Source organism: Mustela erminea, chromosome 9 (genome assembly GCF_009829155.1).
Source record: "Mustela erminea isolate mMusErm1 chromosome 9, mMusErm1.Pri, whole genome shotgun sequence".
NCBI classification, from domain to species: domain Eukaryota; kingdom Metazoa; phylum Chordata; class Mammalia; order Carnivora; family Mustelidae; genus Mustela; species Mustela erminea.
In genome coordinates, this window is record NC_045622.1 from 36,119,398 (window position 1) to 36,138,023 (window position 18,626).

Sequence of the window (18,626 nt, forward strand, 5' to 3'; positions counted from 1 at the left end):
GACTTTTGTGCTTAAAAACATTTTAATAAATATGCTGAACAAAACTAGGTTAGGTTGTTCTTTTAGGGAACGTACTTGCAAGTCAATATTTCACCAACCCTATATTTTAAGATTTTCTTAAAACATAATTAAATCTAGTTTAAATGAACATAATTCTACTTATCCTAGCAAGGTTTTTTTTTTTTTAAACGATTCATTGTTATTTTTTTTTCTACAGAAATTATTTTTGCATCATTTTATACTTCAGACATGAGGTAACTGTGATTGTCTCAGAAAAATTTCTTTATGCCCTCCTTTTGTCCTTCCTGTGTCTTCCATAACAGAAAATTACCAGCAGAAGCATTTCCCCTTCACCCAATGCCTATTCTCTTATCACAGTTTTTCTCTACCCTCCCTTCCTGCTCTGCAGGGGAATTTGAGAGGGCAGGGAAGAGTGCTAGAGTTTGTTCTCTATCCAACACCACAACATACAATAGTGTATGTGTCTAATTCCTTTTGCACATTAGTTCCCATTTTCCTCTTCCATACCTCCTTGTGTTCAATGGACTAACGCCTGTGCTTTGCCCCTGCACGCTGCCAGGCCACAGAGACTTCCATTCGAATCAGAGCAGGGCTGAAAATTTCTGCTTTTCTAGGGTCCTTTCTACAATGCTGAGCTGGTGATGTAATGACGATATTATGAGAAGCATTAATTTTTTTCCTTCCTGTCTTGTACTTTCTCCACTACCTTTCCCATACCAATCACTTCTTACTTCTCTGCCACCCTCCCTCTATATTCCTGCTCTATACCTATCATTTTTTGAAGTTGTATTAGAAAGCGTTTATATGCATTAACACAGCACATCCTTACAACCCTTATGAAGTAGATAGTAATATAAACAGCTAATATTTGCGTGCTTACTATGAGCCAAAATTTAAGCATTTCACATGTATTATTTCATCTAATCTGTGAAGTTATTATTTTTCCTATTTTACAGGTAAGGAAGCTGATGTTCAATACCTTGGGTAAGGGGTGCCTGGGTGGCTCAGTGGGTTAAGCTGCTGCCTTTGGCTCAGGTCATGATCTCAGGGTCCTGGGATCATGCCCCGCATCGGACTCCCTGCTCAGCAGGGAGCCTGCTTTCCCTTCTCTCTCTGCCTACTTGTGATCTCTCTCTCTCTGTAAAATAAATAAATAAAATCTTAAAAACAAACAAACAAACAACAAAAACCTTGGGTTATGCTGCAAGCGACCGGCAGAGGCAGGATTTGAATTCCTGTCTGGCTGGTTAAAGCAACTTTTAATCACTATTTGATAATTATTTAATTATTATTTTCAGCCCCAAATCTGGCGAACACTTTGCCATCTCTAGTATCCTCATCCGTTGTTTCCCTAGGTTCTCTTCCCTTCTTCGAGCCCCGCCCCATGTCCTTTCCGCCCCTTCATCCCCAGGTTCGCCCGCACTCCTCTACTACCCTGTCTTCTTCCCTATTCTTGTCTCAGTCACCCCCATTCCTAAGATCCTTGTCCCTTTCTTTCCTTTTTTTTTTTTGAGACCCTCGTCCCTAGTATTCCCTATTTCTCTCTACTTCCGAAATCCTCCCTCCTCCTGTGGGGTCCTCGTCCGCACTCCCCCAGGCCCCGACCCCAGCCGAAGGAGAACCTCTCACGCCGGGAAGGGCACCTCCCTTTCCCAGAGCCCAGAGGCAGCGCGGGGCACGCCGCGAGCGCACGTAAAGAGCGCAGCGCGTCGGGGCCGCAGTCGGAGGGGAGCCGCGGGGTCCTCCCGCTCCTCGGCAGCCCCCAGCGCGGTGCAGTCTGGGGGAACATGGCCGCTTCCGGTGTCCCTCCCGGGCCGGCGCTAGCCTGACCGCGGCCTCGGTCCGGCGCACTCCGCCCTCCGCTGCTCCCGCCCCGCAGCCGCGGAGGTCGCTTCAGCCTTTCCCTCCTGCTGCCCCCGCCGCGCCATGGAGAAGAGCTCGAGCTGCGAGAGTCTTGGCTCCCAGCCGGCCGCAGCGCGGCCGCCCAGCGTGGATTCCCTGTCCAGGTAACCAGGATGCCCAGGGCCCCGCCCAGCGCCCGAGAGGGATGGAGAGGGGCCGGGGACCCACTGGATGGTGCCCCAGCTCTTGGACTTGCTTCCCGAAGGCTGCGCCGAAATTCCTTTCCTGCGACTTGGGAGCCACTTCTTCCTCCCTCTTCGGGGTTTAGAGGCTGGGAAAACGGGAGGTTAAAACTCACTGCTGCTTTATCGGTGACTCTACTTACAACGATCTTGGTTTAACCTGGTTGAGGCAGCCCCAGTTCATTGGTTTCTCTTGTTTCTCATTACCTCTCGGATTATTTTTGTGGACAACCCCCCCCCCCCCAGCCACCACCCCTCATTTCCTCTCTGCCTTTCTTTACTATACACTTTTCCAAACAGTTCTCCAGTCTTTGTTCCATCTGTCCGTGTGCCTTTGATTTTGGGATTCTTGCCCACCCTTTCCTCTTTTTCCATCACTTCACTTCCTTATGTCTTTAATGATTTTCCCTATACTCTGACCCCTTCCCCCCATTTCGCCTTAAAAATGTAAATAAAAATGCCCACTGCACGTCTTTTTTCCAAATCTTCCAGCTGAAAATAATTATCTAGGAATCTGAGCAGTCCTTAACCCCGAGTGAATAATGAGTGGTAGTTTTCTTCCTTCTTGGGCTACTGATTCTCCTGGTTATTTCTCTTGTACCAGATGTCCCCCCCCCCCCCAATGTTGAGAAGGACTTTAGTATGCAGTTTTGTAGACAGCTGTTGTGAATATTAACTAGACATGTTTTAGATGAATATTTCCCTTTTGGTTTTAAAATAATGATGGAAGAAATAAGAGAGGACCTGTATTTGTTATATAGCCACAATGAAATCAGGTTCTTTCCCATAAAAAAATAGTCAATTATTATTAAAGAGTTATTGGATACTAATCTGTGTGAAAACACAAATTTCATTTTCCTCTGAATAAAGAGAAGTTTCTCTCTTTTAATTCATTTTGGACCCCACTAAATTTGGGTGACACAGCTATGTTTTCCTATTACTGCTCAGACCATATGGGAAATTATTAGCTGATTCTGTCATTATAAATTACATTCTCTTCCTAAAGCACTCATAGCAACCTGCCCACACCTTTTTCAGAGTTCTTAACAAATAGTGTAATTATTTTTTTTTAAAGATTTTATTTATTTATTTGACAGACAGAGATCACAAGTAGGCAGAGAGGCAGGTAGAGAGAGAGAGGAAGGGAAGCAGGCTCCCCGCTGAGCAGAGAGCCCGTCGAGGGGCTGGATCCCAGGACCCCGGGATCACGACCTGGGCCAAAGGCAGAGGCCTAACCCACCGAGCCACCCAGGTGCCCCTGTAATTGTTGGTTTAATTGACTTTTCTACTTGAGGACAAGGACTATATCTTATCTTCTATGTTCAGTATTTAACAAAGACCCTGCATGTTAGAGTGCTAAATATCTTTTTGAATCTGTAGATGTAATTATCCAGGGGAGGAGAATTTTTCTTTGCATTCAATCACATATACTGTACTTTTGTTTTAGGTATTTAAAAGTTTTATGTTTATTACTCTGAAATATAGAAAGCGGAGGATTTACATTCTCAGCTGTAAAATTATGCAGAAAACAGGTTGGAATTGTAATTTTATAGGGAAGTTACGAATGGCAGCTATGGTTCAGAATAGAATGTAAAGAAAACAAATGAAGGAGCCAGTAATCTAATTCAAGCAATAGAATTTGGAACCACAGGAGGCAGCACAGTCTTTTAGAATGAAGAAGGTGCTGGAAGTTAAGAGGCTCAGGCTCTTAAAAGTCCCTGGCTCTGCTAGCTTTTTGGTTTGTATCATTGAACCTTTCTAGTCTGTAGTTTTCTCATCTTTCAAAATAAAGAAGTTGATCTTTATACAGATCTTCGAGAGATCTGTAAGGTCCCTTGGTGCTCTAAAGTTCTATCATTCTAGACTATTCAATGACAATAGTGATTATGATACCTTCTTATCAATTACTAAGATATTCCCTTTATAGATTTTTGAAATTATATTAAATAAATGTCTGTTATTACAAATTAACTTCCTAATTGTGCCACCTAAGCACATTTAATTCCCCCCCAAGAAAGCCCAGTAACTTTAAAGTTTATATATGCTTTCTAATTCTTAATTAAAAAATTACATTACTAACATATGAATTTGAAAAAAAACTAACTCCTTCAAAGAGTTTTCACTAGAATATTTTAGCCTCATCCTCTCTGGACAAAAAAATAAGTATGATCTACTTTCCATAGGAGAATGCCAGCTTTCATTCCTTTCCTCTGGAAGGTAGAAAAAACTACATTTATTGAATGTCTGCTATGTAGAATTCACCCTGCTGAATTTTTTCATGTCTTTTATTTTATGAATCATTACACCTGGTTGATCAACGGTATAGAATAGCTGCATTGTAAGCACTTGTTACCTTAAATTTAAAATTAATCTAGGCAAACAACAATTATAGAGGATCCAAATGCAGAGGCAGGGTAGACAACCATGATTCCAATAGCTATGCTAAGTGGCTATTCAGTTGTTTGAGTTTTTACTTGAAGTCTGTGATAAAGCAAAATATCGATGTGTGGATTGTATTGTCTCAGCCTTTTGTGGAAATGTTTTTAAATTGTTTATTTTTATCCCTTCTGTTTTTTACAATTAGGAAATTTTCAATTTCAAATTTTCAATTTTTCAATTAGGAAATTGCCATGTGAATTTGTTTCAAAACTAAGTGTACAATACTAGTATGTTCATTGTGTTCCCATATGTCTTTTACACACTAGATTGACAAAAATATCTGCTATGTTTATCTCCAAGAAGAATTATTTATGCAAAAAAGTATGCTTCCTATTTGTTTGAAAATGCAAACTATGTAACTGCATGTTTCTCTTCAATTCAGCAAAAAGACTTCAGTCAAATAGATGACTGAACTTGGTAATATATGCTTATCTAATTTCTTCAAATACTTCTATTAGATTAATTCAGTTTAAATAAATATTATATTTAAATGTGCTAATTTGTAAGTTGTTTTATACTTTTCTGGGAAATAAGAATATAAGTCTGAAAAATTATACACTAATCCTTCTGGTTGCCCACTGTTTTTTTGAAAAGGACACACTCCATTGAAGTTGGGTGACAGGCTTTTGTGGGGTCTCTAGTTCACACTAAACTCAAGTTGAGGCTTGTGGCACCTGGGTGGCTCAGTCAGTTGAATGTCCGACTCTTGGTTTCAGCTCAGGTCATGATCTTGGGGTCTTGGGATTGAGCCTGGAGTCAGGCTCCATGCTCATTACTCAGTCTGCTTGAGATTCTCTCCTCCCTCTCCCTCTGTCCCTCCCCCCAGGGCACACGCGTTCTCTCTCTCTCATAAGTAACATTTTAAAATATATATTGAGTCTTGATATGTCTGTCTGTGTATCTATGTGTCTATATTTGTGGTCATCTCAGAGTTGCTATTGCTTCTGGCTTTGCCTTCTAGGTCATCATAAGCTTAATGCTTTTCTCCAGGAAGGAGTGATTTTATTTTTTTTAAATATGATATCCAGATAGCAGTTTCCTAATCAGCTATAGTTATGTCATCCTGCATCCTTTTAAAAATTATTTATTTATTTATTTGAGAGACAGAGATCACAAGTAGACAGAGAGGCAGGCAGAGAGAGAGGAGGAAGCAGGCTCCCTGCTGAGCAGAGAGCCCAGTCCACAGGGCTCAATCCCAGGACCCTGGGATCATGACCTGACGTGAAGGCAGAGGCTTTAACCCACTGAGTCACTCAGGCTCTCCTGTCATCCTGCATCCTTAAAAAAAGTAATTTGCTTTGGTGAATCTTACTTTGTGTTAGTCTACTTCAGTGAGCTATGGAGCCCCTCTGTGTATCCCGTGTTGTCTGTCCTTCAGTGCGTCCAGCCCCAGAGAGAGAGTTGTGAAAAAATTCACTTCAGCACACTGTTAATCTGGCTGTATTTCATAATTTAATTCTTGTTGCCCTGACTCTGATTCTTGACATAAGTATGATTTATATAGAATAGAGATAAAGCAGTACTGTAGGCTAGGTATGATAACTAGGGTAGGCCTGAGCCTTAGAATTGTATAAGTTCTACAGCAGGATTTGTCAGTATATTGGTACTATTTCTGTCTTCTTAGTCTGGTTTTCTATTTTTTTTTTTCAGTTTATACAGTGTTATAAAATGTACTGCCTGAGTGGGTTTCTTGTTAATTTTTTACTCTGCATAGTCACATGTTAATATATCTAGTGCCAAATAGGTGTCTAGTAAGTGTTGAATAAAGACATGTTCAACGTTCACTGCTCTTTTATTTGCAGTCTCCATTCAAAGGATTAAAAAGGGTTTTCCTATGTTGAATTTGGCCCATAAAGACATAGCTTCAAGTTAAAGCTCATCTTGCATGAAGCCTGTTGATACATTGAGCTGATTTTATTGGCTACATTATCTTTTCGGTGCCCAGTAATATATTTTCACAACATTGTGTTCCTTTAGCCTGCCTACTTTTCCATCTGCTACTCTTGATTATTTTGGTCTCTTGTCTAACTTACCTTGTCAGACTTTTGTTTAATACCTGTTTCTCGCTTTGCTTCTTGGCCTTTTGGCTAAGATCATGTGTAATACCTGTTCCTTTCATCTTTTATATACCCTCATATGCTGCAGTTATTCTGGGCACCACTTGTTTGTCTCAGATTATGTTGGTTTATCAGTTGAGTTCTAGTCTATAAATTCTTTACATTTACATTTATGTGTTTATATGTACATACTTACATTTAACTTAGACAAAACAATCAAAGTGTGGTACACTGAATATACTCAAAAAAGTAGTCTTTAGCTAAATACATTTTTAAGTTGATGTCTTCCTTTAAAATTATCATCTGAAAACAGCAAATCCTGGTTGTTTCCATGAATTTTGATAGTACTTATTGTCTGAAAAGGAAGAAGAGTTTTTAAGATTTCTGAATCACATTTTTTTAAGGTTTCATCTCTAGTATCAGCCTCAAGGTCACTTAGAGCTGATATGTTGGTAGGAAATGTGCTTTTGGGTTGTTTTCCAGTAGTGGTGATGGATTTGTGTCCAATCACACATTCTTACCTACTCCCTTTGTGACTCTTGGCATATCTTCTGAGGCAGCTGGCCAGAATTAATGGTAGAAACTAGTTACGGAACTAAATGAAACTTACAGGTTGAATTTCCAACCCTGGCAGTATAATTAGGACCTTGCGTCAGACATTGGACATACTTAGTTATTTTGTATTTCATTATTCCAGGACCCTAAAAGAACTTTCAAGTTTTGTCAGGTAAGAGCCAATATTATTGTGAACTTGAGTAATAACTGTGTAGATTTTTCTGAAAGAAAATTTAAAAAGATTAATTACTAGTCAAAAGTATACAAGTGTACTTTGAAACTGAGATTGGGTTCCATACGTGTTTTTTTCTTTCCTCTTTATGCTGCCATCAGTAGTCTTCTATTAATGTAGTTCAGTAGTTCCCAATCAGTAGCATCAGCATCTTTTGGAGGTTTGTTAAAAATATAGATTCCCTGGTCCTACCTCAGATGCAACTGGATAAAACACTCTGGCAGTGGAGCCTGCAGTTTGTTTTAACAAGTCCTCCAAGTGATCCTCAACTAAAATTAGAGTTTGAGAACCACTGCCTTAGGTCTTTTACTATTTTTTTTCTAGTATCTCCATCAATATTTGTTGAAACAGACTCATTTAAGGTGTGTGTTAAATCTACCATTAGCATATTACTTGAAAGCATTTTTGTAGAAATATTGAAGTAGTGAAAGGTCAAAGTTATTTTTTAGGGATTTATGATATCTGAGCTTTAGGAAATTTCCTGAGGTTTTTTTCTTTTCAGTTAAGAGTAACACATCAGGAATACATGTTTTAGGCCCTTTCTTAAAAATTGGTCCTTGGGGCGCCTGGGTGACTAAGTCAGTTAAGTGTCCCAACTCTCGGTTTCAAGTGGGATCATGATCTTAGGGTCATGAGATTGAGCCCTGTGTGGGACTCTGTGCTCAGCAGGGAGTCTGTTTGCCATTCTTTCTTTCCCTTTGCCTCTCCCCCACTCACACGTGCACACCCTCTCTCTCTCAAATAAATAAATCTTTTTTTTTTTTTTTTAAAAGGTCCTTGGTGAAATCCATTAGTGGTAACAAATTAAAAAAATATATTATAAATAAGTAATTCCAGGAAGCCATCACCTGAACCAGTAAAGTCTGGATTACGCCCAAGGGAAGGAAATAACCCAGATACAGATGTCCAGAAATCAGTAAGCTTATTTTGTAAAGCTGCCAAGTTCATGCTATTGTATTCAAAATCACCAGGGCCAAAGGTTGCATGTGATTCAGGACTTGACCAGTGGAAATTCTGCACATTTTAATAAAGAGTATTTTTTTCTTTTTAAGAAAATTAGTTTTGAATAGGTAAAGCATTTGCTAGCTCTGTCCCATTGTTTGATTTAGTTAAATCTTGGATAGGATTAAAAACTATTGAGAGTTCTTGGTCAAGGATAGGGAGTGATTTTATAAGCCTGCTTCCCACAGGAAGTCAGGTTAAAAATGGAACTATTGAAAAAAAAAAGATTGGTACAAAGTTATTAAAATCAAAAGGACTAGAGAAGATGCTCTCTTAATGAAAATAATAATCTCTTGTTCCCTTTCCTGTAATTTTATTATACAGAACTAATTGTGCTGTTCCTCTTACTGTGCTTCTGTGTGTGTGCCACTGGTGCCATCACTGTAGACCACGAATACACCACCTTCATAGCTCTTTCCCTGCTCTGCGCTTCGTTGTTACTCGCGGCAGCCATCGCTGATGACTTTTCAAAGACTCTTATTGGATGAAATTAACTCTTGGGCTCTTCAAATACTTTTAAGCCTAGATTAAATAAGGGCAGATGCTATGTTTCAATATAATAATTTGCTTTTAAAATATGTTTTGAATTATATACTTCAAAACCCCTAAATACTGATACTTGGAAAACTCTTATTTTATTGTTTTTGAAGTTAGGTTTTAGCTTTAACAGATTATAAAAGAAAATCCAAGCCAGCTGTGGCGTAAAATAGATGATTTTAGTTTTTCTCCCATACAAAAGCCCAGAGACAGTTCATACTGATCTGATATAGTGGACCTGAAGTATCGAGAACACAGAATCTTTTTTGCAAGTTTATCTCATGAGCCAGAATTGCTGTTGGAGCTCTAACTGTTACATTCATTGTAGTCAAAAGGAAGGATGAAGGGAAGAAGAAAGTCATGTTTTCTTTCTTAAGGGATATTTCTTGAGATTATAGTCTTTTAAGATTACATCTAGTTGGCAAGAACATGGTTCCATTGCTGTACTTAGCCACAGGGAAGGCTAGGATGTATAGTCTCTTTTGGGAAGCCTGTACTGAGCTAAAAATTGGAGGTTCTGTCTGTAGGAAATACTAAAGAATGGGTACTGGAGACCGCAGCTTCTCCATAGCATATTAATGAATCATTTTAGCAAGGAAGACATTTTCTGGTTAAAGTGGACAATACTTCCTACAGCAGAGACATTGTTAGACTTGCAAGAGCAGTGACCAAAGTAGAAAATGCTCTGAGAGACATGACATATTGTGGCAGACCAGAAAAGAAAACTGTATCTTGGAGCACTCTAAACTCAAGTTTTTTAACTTTATACTTTTTCTTGTGTATTGTCTTGGGCCAGATTTTTATAATCCTAACCAGGGACCATAACATAAAAGGGATACATTCCATAATTGTCAACTCATTAAGTGAAAGGCAAGTGGAAATCAAATGAAGAATGATCAACTGTGCTATTTCATTTTTTATTTCATATGGAGAGCTCAAGGAATTGCGTGTAAACTGGTGGTGGTAATGAGGATGGTGGCCAACACTGCTTACTTCTCTGCTGTTTCCAGTTTGCTTCCAGTCTTGTATCCATACGTTTTATCTCCCCCTGAAGATATGTCTCAGGTTCCACTTAGGTATTTTCTCTCATTTTAGTTCTAAAGGTTTGGTCTGCCTAGGGGAAATAAAGCGGGCCATTTGGGGCCATGTTAGTTTGTGAATGCTGTTGCCAATATTTTGTGTGTGCTTTTGTATCTTTGACTTAGAAATTTGAAAATTCAGAGAAATGTGTTTATGCATTTTTGGTTCTGAGCTTAAATATTAATATTTTAAGCATGTAATGTCAAACATAAGTGTTGAATCATTTGGGAGTGGGTCGAAGAGGATAGAGAAGTCTCCTCTGGATTGGGATGGCATTATTCTTTGGGCTCAGAGGGTTTAAAAGGAATGAGTCATAAATATGTCAATCTCCTTTCATAGCAAAATTGCTTTCACAGGTCACTGCAAGTAGAACTTTATTAGAAGGTTGTGTATTAACAAAAGGAATAATAACTTTGGCTGAAGACAGACTAGTGATTTCAAGCCTTAATTTTCTTGAGCTGAGCCAGGATGCCCACCAAGGTCAAAAATAAAATTTTATATGATACAGATGTCCTCTGTTACTGGTATTGGATAAGATTCTTCCATTATAAGCAAAGGCAGTGCATAAAGATAGAAACACCTAGGATAAACTTTGCTTTTCAAGTGGTAGACAGTTGTTCTAGAAGTAAATTAATATCATTGTTGTGATTGTTAATACTAATATAAATAATAGCACTTAACATTTTTGAGTGCTTGCTGGGCATGGTGCTAAATCCCTTAATATGCATTTTCTCATATTATCATAATTATATAAAATAAACAGTATTATTATTTCCGTTTTACAGATGAGAAAACTGAAGATTAGGGAGAGCAGTTTGACATTTGGACCCAAGTGTGTTTAACGTCAGGGTCTCTGTAAAGACCTGATCATGCCTGAAGACCTAGGTCTAGGCCCAAACCAGGTTGTAGGTCTAGGCCCAAAATTGGTACATAGAGGGTGGTCCCAGGGCAGGATGGTTGGGTTGTAGTGGCAAGGAAATGGGTTTCTTTGATTGGCTGCACTGCTGAGCAGGGCGAGGTTAATGTAGACATAATACATCAGTGAGTTCAGAGTGTCCATATTTGGAGAGAATTTAATCTGGCTTTAAATGTTTTTTGCTTCTGACAGAAGATAGGATAACTTTTTTTTTTTTTGCTTGATGAGTAAGAAGATAGTGTCATTAGAAGGATACTAAGTTTTGAACGGATACATTAGGAAGCAAGTAAACCTGGTACGAAAGCTCTCCCACTGCTCCCTCCCCCACAGGCTTTACAGAATAATTTAGAATACTTTAGTTTAGGGTTCCTTAAGTATCTGAATTCCCCTAAGTTCCTTTGTATGTTTGTTTACAGTTAATGTGTTAAGAGCCATTGACATTTGAAGACCATCAGAAGTGAAGATAAAACATCTCAAAAATTATAATGTAAGTGAATGGGAAAATGGAATTAAAAAATGGACAGAAGTTAATATTGTCACCAATATTTCTGGAATCCATATACTTTGATCCCAAATGAAATTTATGCCTTTGAGTAACCAGTGACTTCAAACTTTAGTCCCAATTCCAACTCCCAGTCCTTAAAATTGTGTGTTCTCTTCTACCCGGAGTAAACAGTTGCTATGTTTTAGTCACCAGTAATTTTCCATTAAAATTCTTTTGGCTTCTGTGTACTGTTTTTTCTCTTTTTCTCTTTAGTAGTTTGCTGTTCGACAGCGGCTCGTGTTATATTTAAAATTGTATGTATGTAGAGACTGAGGTCTTTGCTCTTTGGCTGCTGATGTTTTATTCGGGTTTTTTTTTTTTAGATTTTATTTATTTATTTGACAGACAGATCACAAGTAGGCAGAGAGGCAGGCAGAGAGAGGGGAAAGCAGGCTCCCTGCTGAGCAGAGAGCCCGATGCGGGGCTCGATCGCAGAACCCTGGGATCATGACCCGAGCTGAAGGCAGAGGCTTAACCCACTGAGCCACACAGGCGCCCCTCGGTTTTAATTTTACTATCATTTTGTATGTTTCTTTGTCAAAAATATGACCACTTAGCTAGCTAGCCTCCTCCCTCCCTCCCTTTCTTTCTTTCCAGAAGTATTCGTTTAGCATCTACTATGGCCTACACATTATGCTAGATCCAGAATTCCTAAGACCTTTGTGCTGAGATGAGTTGTGTCATCTTTTTTATACATTTAGGGACATTAGAGATCATCTGGTGTGACTAGGACTTGTGATGACCTTAAGTGTGGCTGAGGACCACCTGCGTATTTCATTAACCTGTGGTGCTTAGGAGACATTTAGCTTTCTAGCTTCCAGCGCCAACATTCTGAATCACTGAGAGTGGGCCCAAGAATCTGCACTTAAAGTGAGAATCTTCAATCCAGATACTTTTTGGACTCTATACGTTTGTAGATGCAGGAAGAGACCTGGAGAAATTTAATAACTTACCCAAAGGTATAGTATGTATTAGAAGGCCAGAGACGATTGGTGTTGTTTCCTCCAAAGTCACAGAGCTAATCAGTGTTAGAAGTGATTTCCTGACTCCCAGTTCTAGACTTCACTAAATCACACAGTGACTTTTGTTGGGCCAGGCAGCTTTCCTGTATGTATATAAAATTGCAATGAATCCGTTACTCTTATTGAAAAAAATTAAGTGAATGCATATATGAGTTTTGTGCATGAAAAACATGGACTATTTCTTTAGTAGATATGTTACTTGTTCTGATTTTGAAATCACTAGGTAGAAAAATGCTCTAGTAGTCCAGGAATACCCCAGTAATCCAAGTAGAGGACCCCTCTTCTCCACCACGATACTATTCCAACTTGGCCTTTAAGTTTCATGCTTCTGAGAAGGGATTTGATTTAATTTTTAAATGATAATAGCTAGCCTTTGTAAATAGTAGGTTCTTGCTCAACTGTAATGAGTAACTTCATGTTAAAACTTTGTTTTCTCCCCTTGGATTCTATGAGATACTTTTAGAGGTGGTTTTATTTTCTTGGTTCAGAATCTGATACTTCATATACCAAGCCAGAGACATTAAGCATTGAAGTTATTTTATATTTTTAATACTGAGTTATTATGGCTGATAGTCACAGTATCTCTGAGTGACTGAAATAGTCTAAATTACTTTCTTTTCTTTCTTTCTTTCTTTATTTGACAGAGAGAGATCACAAGTAGATGGAGAGGCAGGCAGAGAGAGAGAGAGAGGGAAGCAGAGCCCGATGCAGGACTCGATCCCAGGACCCTGAGATCATGACCTGAGCCGAAGGCAGCGGCTTAACCCACTGAGCCACCCAGGCGCCCCTCTAAATTATTTTCTGAACTGTAGAGTTCAACTTAGTTTTAGTATTGTGTATAGTTTATGTTGTATTGTATATGGTATACTGATAGTTACTGAATTTTAATCTTATGTTAGTAAAAGTAGTTATCCAGTTTTTGGGAGGTATTCTGTAATTCTCGAATTTATTAGTAAGTTTAACTATAGAATGCCATTATGCAATTTTCTGGATATTTTGAGACATGTTTTAATGATAAGATTTAAGAAAAGAGATATTTTAAAATCACTTATTCATTTCTAATAAGTTTAAATATAATGGATTTTCTTTTCATTAAATGTTTCTTGCTCTTTTTTAGCCACAGACCCAAAATCATAAATATGATAGCTCTAAAAGGGAACTTTTTTAATGTAGTCTAACCCCTTCATTTTTATGTTCAGACACTGAAGAGTGTCTGAGAGTGAAAGTTTTATGAATGTTAACATATGTTAGTGAACAGAACAACATGATATTTCTATGCTGATATAAGTGAAATGCTTTCAGAACTGTAAAATATTACATAAATATAATGTACTATGATTGCTGCTATGATGATCATGTGTCTGCTGAGTTTCCTTGTGACTTAATTGAAAATAGTCAGTATCACTTAGTTTAAAATAAGGAAGAGAAATACGTATGTTCGTTTCTTGGTCTCTTCTCTTGTTTCCTGTGGTCAGACTTTACTAAGTCCCCTTTAAGCACATGGTTTTAGAATAGATACTTTGCAGGTTACCTAAATTTCTCTTTCACTGTGTTAATCTAATCCAGATTGTCACCTTATAAAATTATACACTCAGGGTGATTTTTTTTTGGAAGAGTTCTCTCAGCCATTTTCCATGGAAGAATGAATGAATGCTCAGTATTATCCCTCAGTGTAATCAAAGTAGCTAATAGTCACGTTAACACTTTGGTATAGTTTTTGTAGTTACAACGCTGTTTGACCTACATCAGCTCCATTGTTTCTCATAGCAGCTTCATGAGGTACGTCTTCATTTGACAGCTGAGTAACTGAAGCTCAGAGAAGTGACATGACTGTCCACTGTCTCCTGCTTATAAGAGATGGAACTGGAACTTTGACTGTAGATGCCATTCTCTTTCCACTGCCCAGCATGAATTGTAACATGGAACTCTTAAAGTTTCATGGGGTATACATCTTGCTCTTTAAAGGAAATTCTGAATATTGGAAAATTGATGACAGGTTCATCTGGCCCAGCCAGCCTGATTATTCAGGGCATACTTCTCTTTAGAAGTCTGACTCATGTCGCTACTCTTGAAGTAGTAATAAGAGATGCAGGTATCTTTTGGATCAAAGACTCATTCCCAGCATGGTTACCAGTGTGTGCTGTTTAAAATTTTTGAGTCTTTAAATGTTTAAAACAGTAGTAATTATAGCTTTTAGAAGTATGTTGAACTATATAAACTCAAAAAATATACTGTGATATGATAGAACACAGTCCTTGGTTCTTTAATTTTTTAATTCTACTTCTGGACTGTGACTCTGGATGTGTCACTTGATTTCTGTGAGCCTGATTCCCTTATCTGGGAAAAGGGTAAAATGATAAAATGAAATGAATCCTGCCTTTGCAGGATTGTTGTGAGGCCTAAATATGGGGATTGATGATGACAATAAGGAAAAAAACCCAGCTAACAGCTATGTAGTGTGTACCATGTGGTAGGCACTGTTTTAAGTGTTTTATGTATATTAGTTCATTAATTCTCATAATGGTCCTGTGAAGTATAGGAATTACCATTATTCGCACTTGGTAGATGGTGAAACTGAGAGGTGAAGTAACTTCCCCAAGGTCATACAGGTTGACTGAACCAGAATTTAGTATCAGGCAAGGTAGCCGTAGAGTGGGTAGTGTGTATGAAAGATAATGTATGGATGAGAGCACTTTGACATTTGTAAAGGACTATGCTGATGATCGGTATTAATATTTAAATAAGATGTTTAAAAAGAGAGATGTGTTCCTCATCCTTATTATACAGATAGAGGGGAAAAAAGGCAAAAACAAGTAGGAAAAAAGTGTCTTGTTATGATTTATGATTTTTAACAATTGACCGATCTCGTAAATTTGGAAGCGTCTTCAAAATTATGGAGAGATACGTGACTGAATGATGCTTATACATTTGATTTGTAGTTTAACCTTTTTAGGCTAGAACAAGAAAGAGATATTGAATGCTTTTCCTACTGAATGTTTTAACTTAATGACTACAAAACAAAATACCTGTGTTAATTTATGGGATTTTGAAGTTTGTGCAGAAAAGTTTTATTTCATTACACTGTAGGAGTGACCAATTAATAGTAATGATTAGTTTCTCTCTCTCTAGGATTAAAAAAAATCTCTCTAGATAACTTGAAGAATGGATATGTGACTTTCTGATTTTAATACTGAATTCAGATTAGCATGTTGGGGTAAGAGAATTACATGTGAGGTCATTTATCAAGGCATGAATTCCCTGTGTGTTTTCCATTTGTCCAGGTAAAAGTGTTTTTGAGCAGGCATTTATTGCGTAGGTCAACTCTCCTTTTTTAGTATTTCTGACCTTATATTCAATTTGGGATGGAAGTGTTTGTTTCTGAAAGGAATTGTAATTTCAGAGTCCTGCGCTTTGAGTTCTAATGATGTGACCAGTTTTCGGTTTAGTATGACATTTTCTCAGCTAAGCTGAAATATAAATAACTCACCCCCTCTAGGCCACTTATGAATCCACCTAAGTTTTAATTTTAGCTCTTGTCTGAGTTTGAGTCAGATTTAGAAGTTCTGAGAAATTCTTTTAAGAGGGTGCTGAGGGTGTAGGGATTGGCATTGGGACTCAAGGTGCCTCTTACTCCATTTTTACCCCATCCCCTACAGACACACTCATTTTGGCTAGAATGCTTTGGCTTTTGCTTTTTTTATTTATTTATGTTTCCAGATAAGAGCTTTGAAGAAACACTACTCTGCAGAAAAAAGAGAAATATGTAAGGCATTTCCTTTACAGCCTGTTTTTTTGCACTTGCTGCTGGATTACCAAGTTACATGCCCTGACTTTTATTTTGGGAAATATGGTTGATAGATGTGAAAACAAAAATGCAAATTAAACTGTACCCAAGGTCACATGTACTTTAGAACCTTGGGATTTTCCAGACTAAATGCCAACATGAGCCAGCTGTCCCAGAGCTCAAATCCTCTTTGTTTGTCCGAAGAATGCGAAATGTACTCTCTCATCTCTGTCAGTCAGATGCCATGATGATAAGACCATTTTGTCCTGTCTTTTATTCTCAAGACTGGTTAAGAAATTTAGGGCTCTGGTGTAGCATTTCAAAAAATCGTTGTAAGCTGTAAATTAATTTGTTTTTGGTAATTGTTTTTCTATTTTGGGGATCCTGCAAATATTCTGACAATAAGTCTTTTGTGTCTCAATGTTATATACACACTGCAGGCCTTTTATTATTTTTTAAATAAAGTTTTGAACAGAATGACTAATAGAGCATGAACAGTGGTTATGACACTGTAGTCCATTGTGTAAGTACTGAAAGCAAATTTGCATTCCTCGAAAAGCTTGTTCACAATCAGAATATAGACCACATTCTTTAATGTTCTTGCACAAACATGTTATGTATGTGCTCAGGACATTACTTACAAGAGAATACCTTTCAAAAAGAACCTTTTCTTTCCATGGAATACTGAAAAAAAGTTAAATTGGCGGAAGGAGTGAAGCTGTTTAAGGCAAGTGGTTTAGATTTTATTGTAATGACTGTGATCGTTAATAACTGAAAATAAAAGACATACAGCCTCTCCCAAATCCTCTGGAGGCATTTGTTTACTAGTATATATGAAAAGATAGGTGACTTGTTTTCAGATTGTTTTGAATTAAGAGTGAATAATGCTTGGTATGTTTATCTGCACCTTTAGTTCTCAGACATACTTTTTCACTTTTGAAAGAAATTTTTTTATTGGATTTTGAAATACTAGATCAGGAGAGGTAAGAGTAATATAAATATATTTAGGGCTTCTGTCAAGGCTTAGATTTTATATTTCTATTTATTATTGTGAAATACCTCCAAGTGTACTGTGAATGACAGCAGAGTAATGATAATTCCATTAACAGTCCAGCAGACCAGTAGAGCTAGAGGGGTTCAGTGCTTTGATAATGGTTACATTGAAAAATACAGGTAATGGTTTTGTGATTGAAGCTTTTGGCAGACTTCTGTTTGGTTATATCTGAAGTTACATAAGGTGTGTCTTTGTGTATGTGTGTAATATGTGTATACATATAAATATATAAAATCTGAAAACCTAAATGTGATATATTTGTATGTATATAAAAACCAAAATATAAAAGCATAAATTAACATATTTGTAAAAAACTTCACTTTGATATTTGTTAAATGATTTATCAAACTCTTTTTTTAAGTTTAAAATTTTGTACATTCAGTTACCTTAATCAAATGAGGACAGTTTATAGTACAGATTTAAGTGAAAAGTACTTTTAGGGCCAAGTGCTTTTGCTCCATTTTAATTTAATTAATGGATTCCTTCTTAAAAGGAGACCCTTCTCATCCCATCTTGTTTTCCCTTCTGAAGAGGATACTCTTATATTTCCACAATGCTATTTGTTGAGCTCCTTCTACCACTACCAGTTATTTAGCATGAATAGCTTCATATAGATCACGTTTTTTTGCTTAGCTTTAGAAAGTATCATTATTTTATCTTATAAAGAAAGAACAGAGATTAAGTAATTTACCTGAATTACTATTTGCTAAGTGATGAAACCAAGTCTCTGTGACCCTAAAGCTTATGTTTTTGGCCATTAAGCACTTCAACATCTTGTTCTGTGTGTTATGTCCTCTTCTGTATATATATCCGTTGTGTCCTTTATAGTCCTCCATTTCTATACTGTGCTATTGCGAGATACTTGCAGATCTGACACCTTCGTTATTAGACTGTAAGTCCCTTGAAGAAAATGAATCTGTTTTCAGCTCTGTCCCCAGTACGTAATACATTGTAGATGTTAGTGAACGTCTGTGGAAGAGATAGATGGGGGTCTGTGATAAGGGAGTCGCAGGAGGTTCCTGCTCCCCAAATGGAGGGGAGACATGGGAAGAGCAGGAGGGCAGATGGCTACGAGACCTCCAGTGGGAGGTAGACATTTTCAGTGTCCATCCTTCCAAGGAAGCTGAAGGGTACTTTGAGGCAGGGGACTATTTGGAGGTTAGAGGTGAACTCTGCTCTCTCGAGGCAGATTTCTCTACTTCTGCAGAATTAACAGTGATACTTGTAAGTTTAGTAGTATTGAGACATGAAATACTGCTGTAGTAGGTACCAGAATTTATTTGTTTGGACATAACTGTC

At 37.7% G+C, this 18,626-nt stretch overlaps 1 protein-coding gene, 1 long non-coding RNA gene and 1 pseudogene across 3 annotated transcripts in view; 2 read left to right on the top strand and 1 right to left on the bottom strand.

The window, feature by feature from the left end:
- Positions 1 to 1,926: 1,926 nt before the first annotated feature.
- MTMR2 (myotubularin related protein 2) overlaps positions 1,927 to 18,626 on the top strand; it is a 123,374-nt gene continuing 106,674 nt past the window's right edge. Inside the window, exons 1-2 of one of the 2 annotated variants that reach the window (XM_032360398.1) lie at positions 1,932 to 2,027; positions 11,340 to 11,410. Coding sequence is in view for 1 of the 2 variants with exons in the window: in XM_032360397.1 (XP_032216288.1) it covers positions 1,948 to 2,027 (80 nt within the window). In the remaining variant the exon portion in view is untranslated. Of the gene's footprint in view, positions 2,028 to 11,339; positions 11,411 to 18,626 lie in introns of both variants that reach the window. The other variant, XM_032360397.1, reaches the window with a different exon arrangement.
- Positions 6,612 to 6,679, top strand: LOC116600508 (annotated as a pseudogene).
- The window catches only part of LOC116600260, a 40,806-nt gene continuing 40,250 nt past the window's right edge, over positions 18,071 to 18,626 (bottom strand). Inside the window, exon 3 of the long non-coding RNA XR_004289566.1 lies at positions 18,071 to 18,296. This is a non-coding gene — a long non-coding RNA (uncharacterized LOC116600260). The remainder of the gene's footprint in view (positions 18,297 to 18,626) is intronic.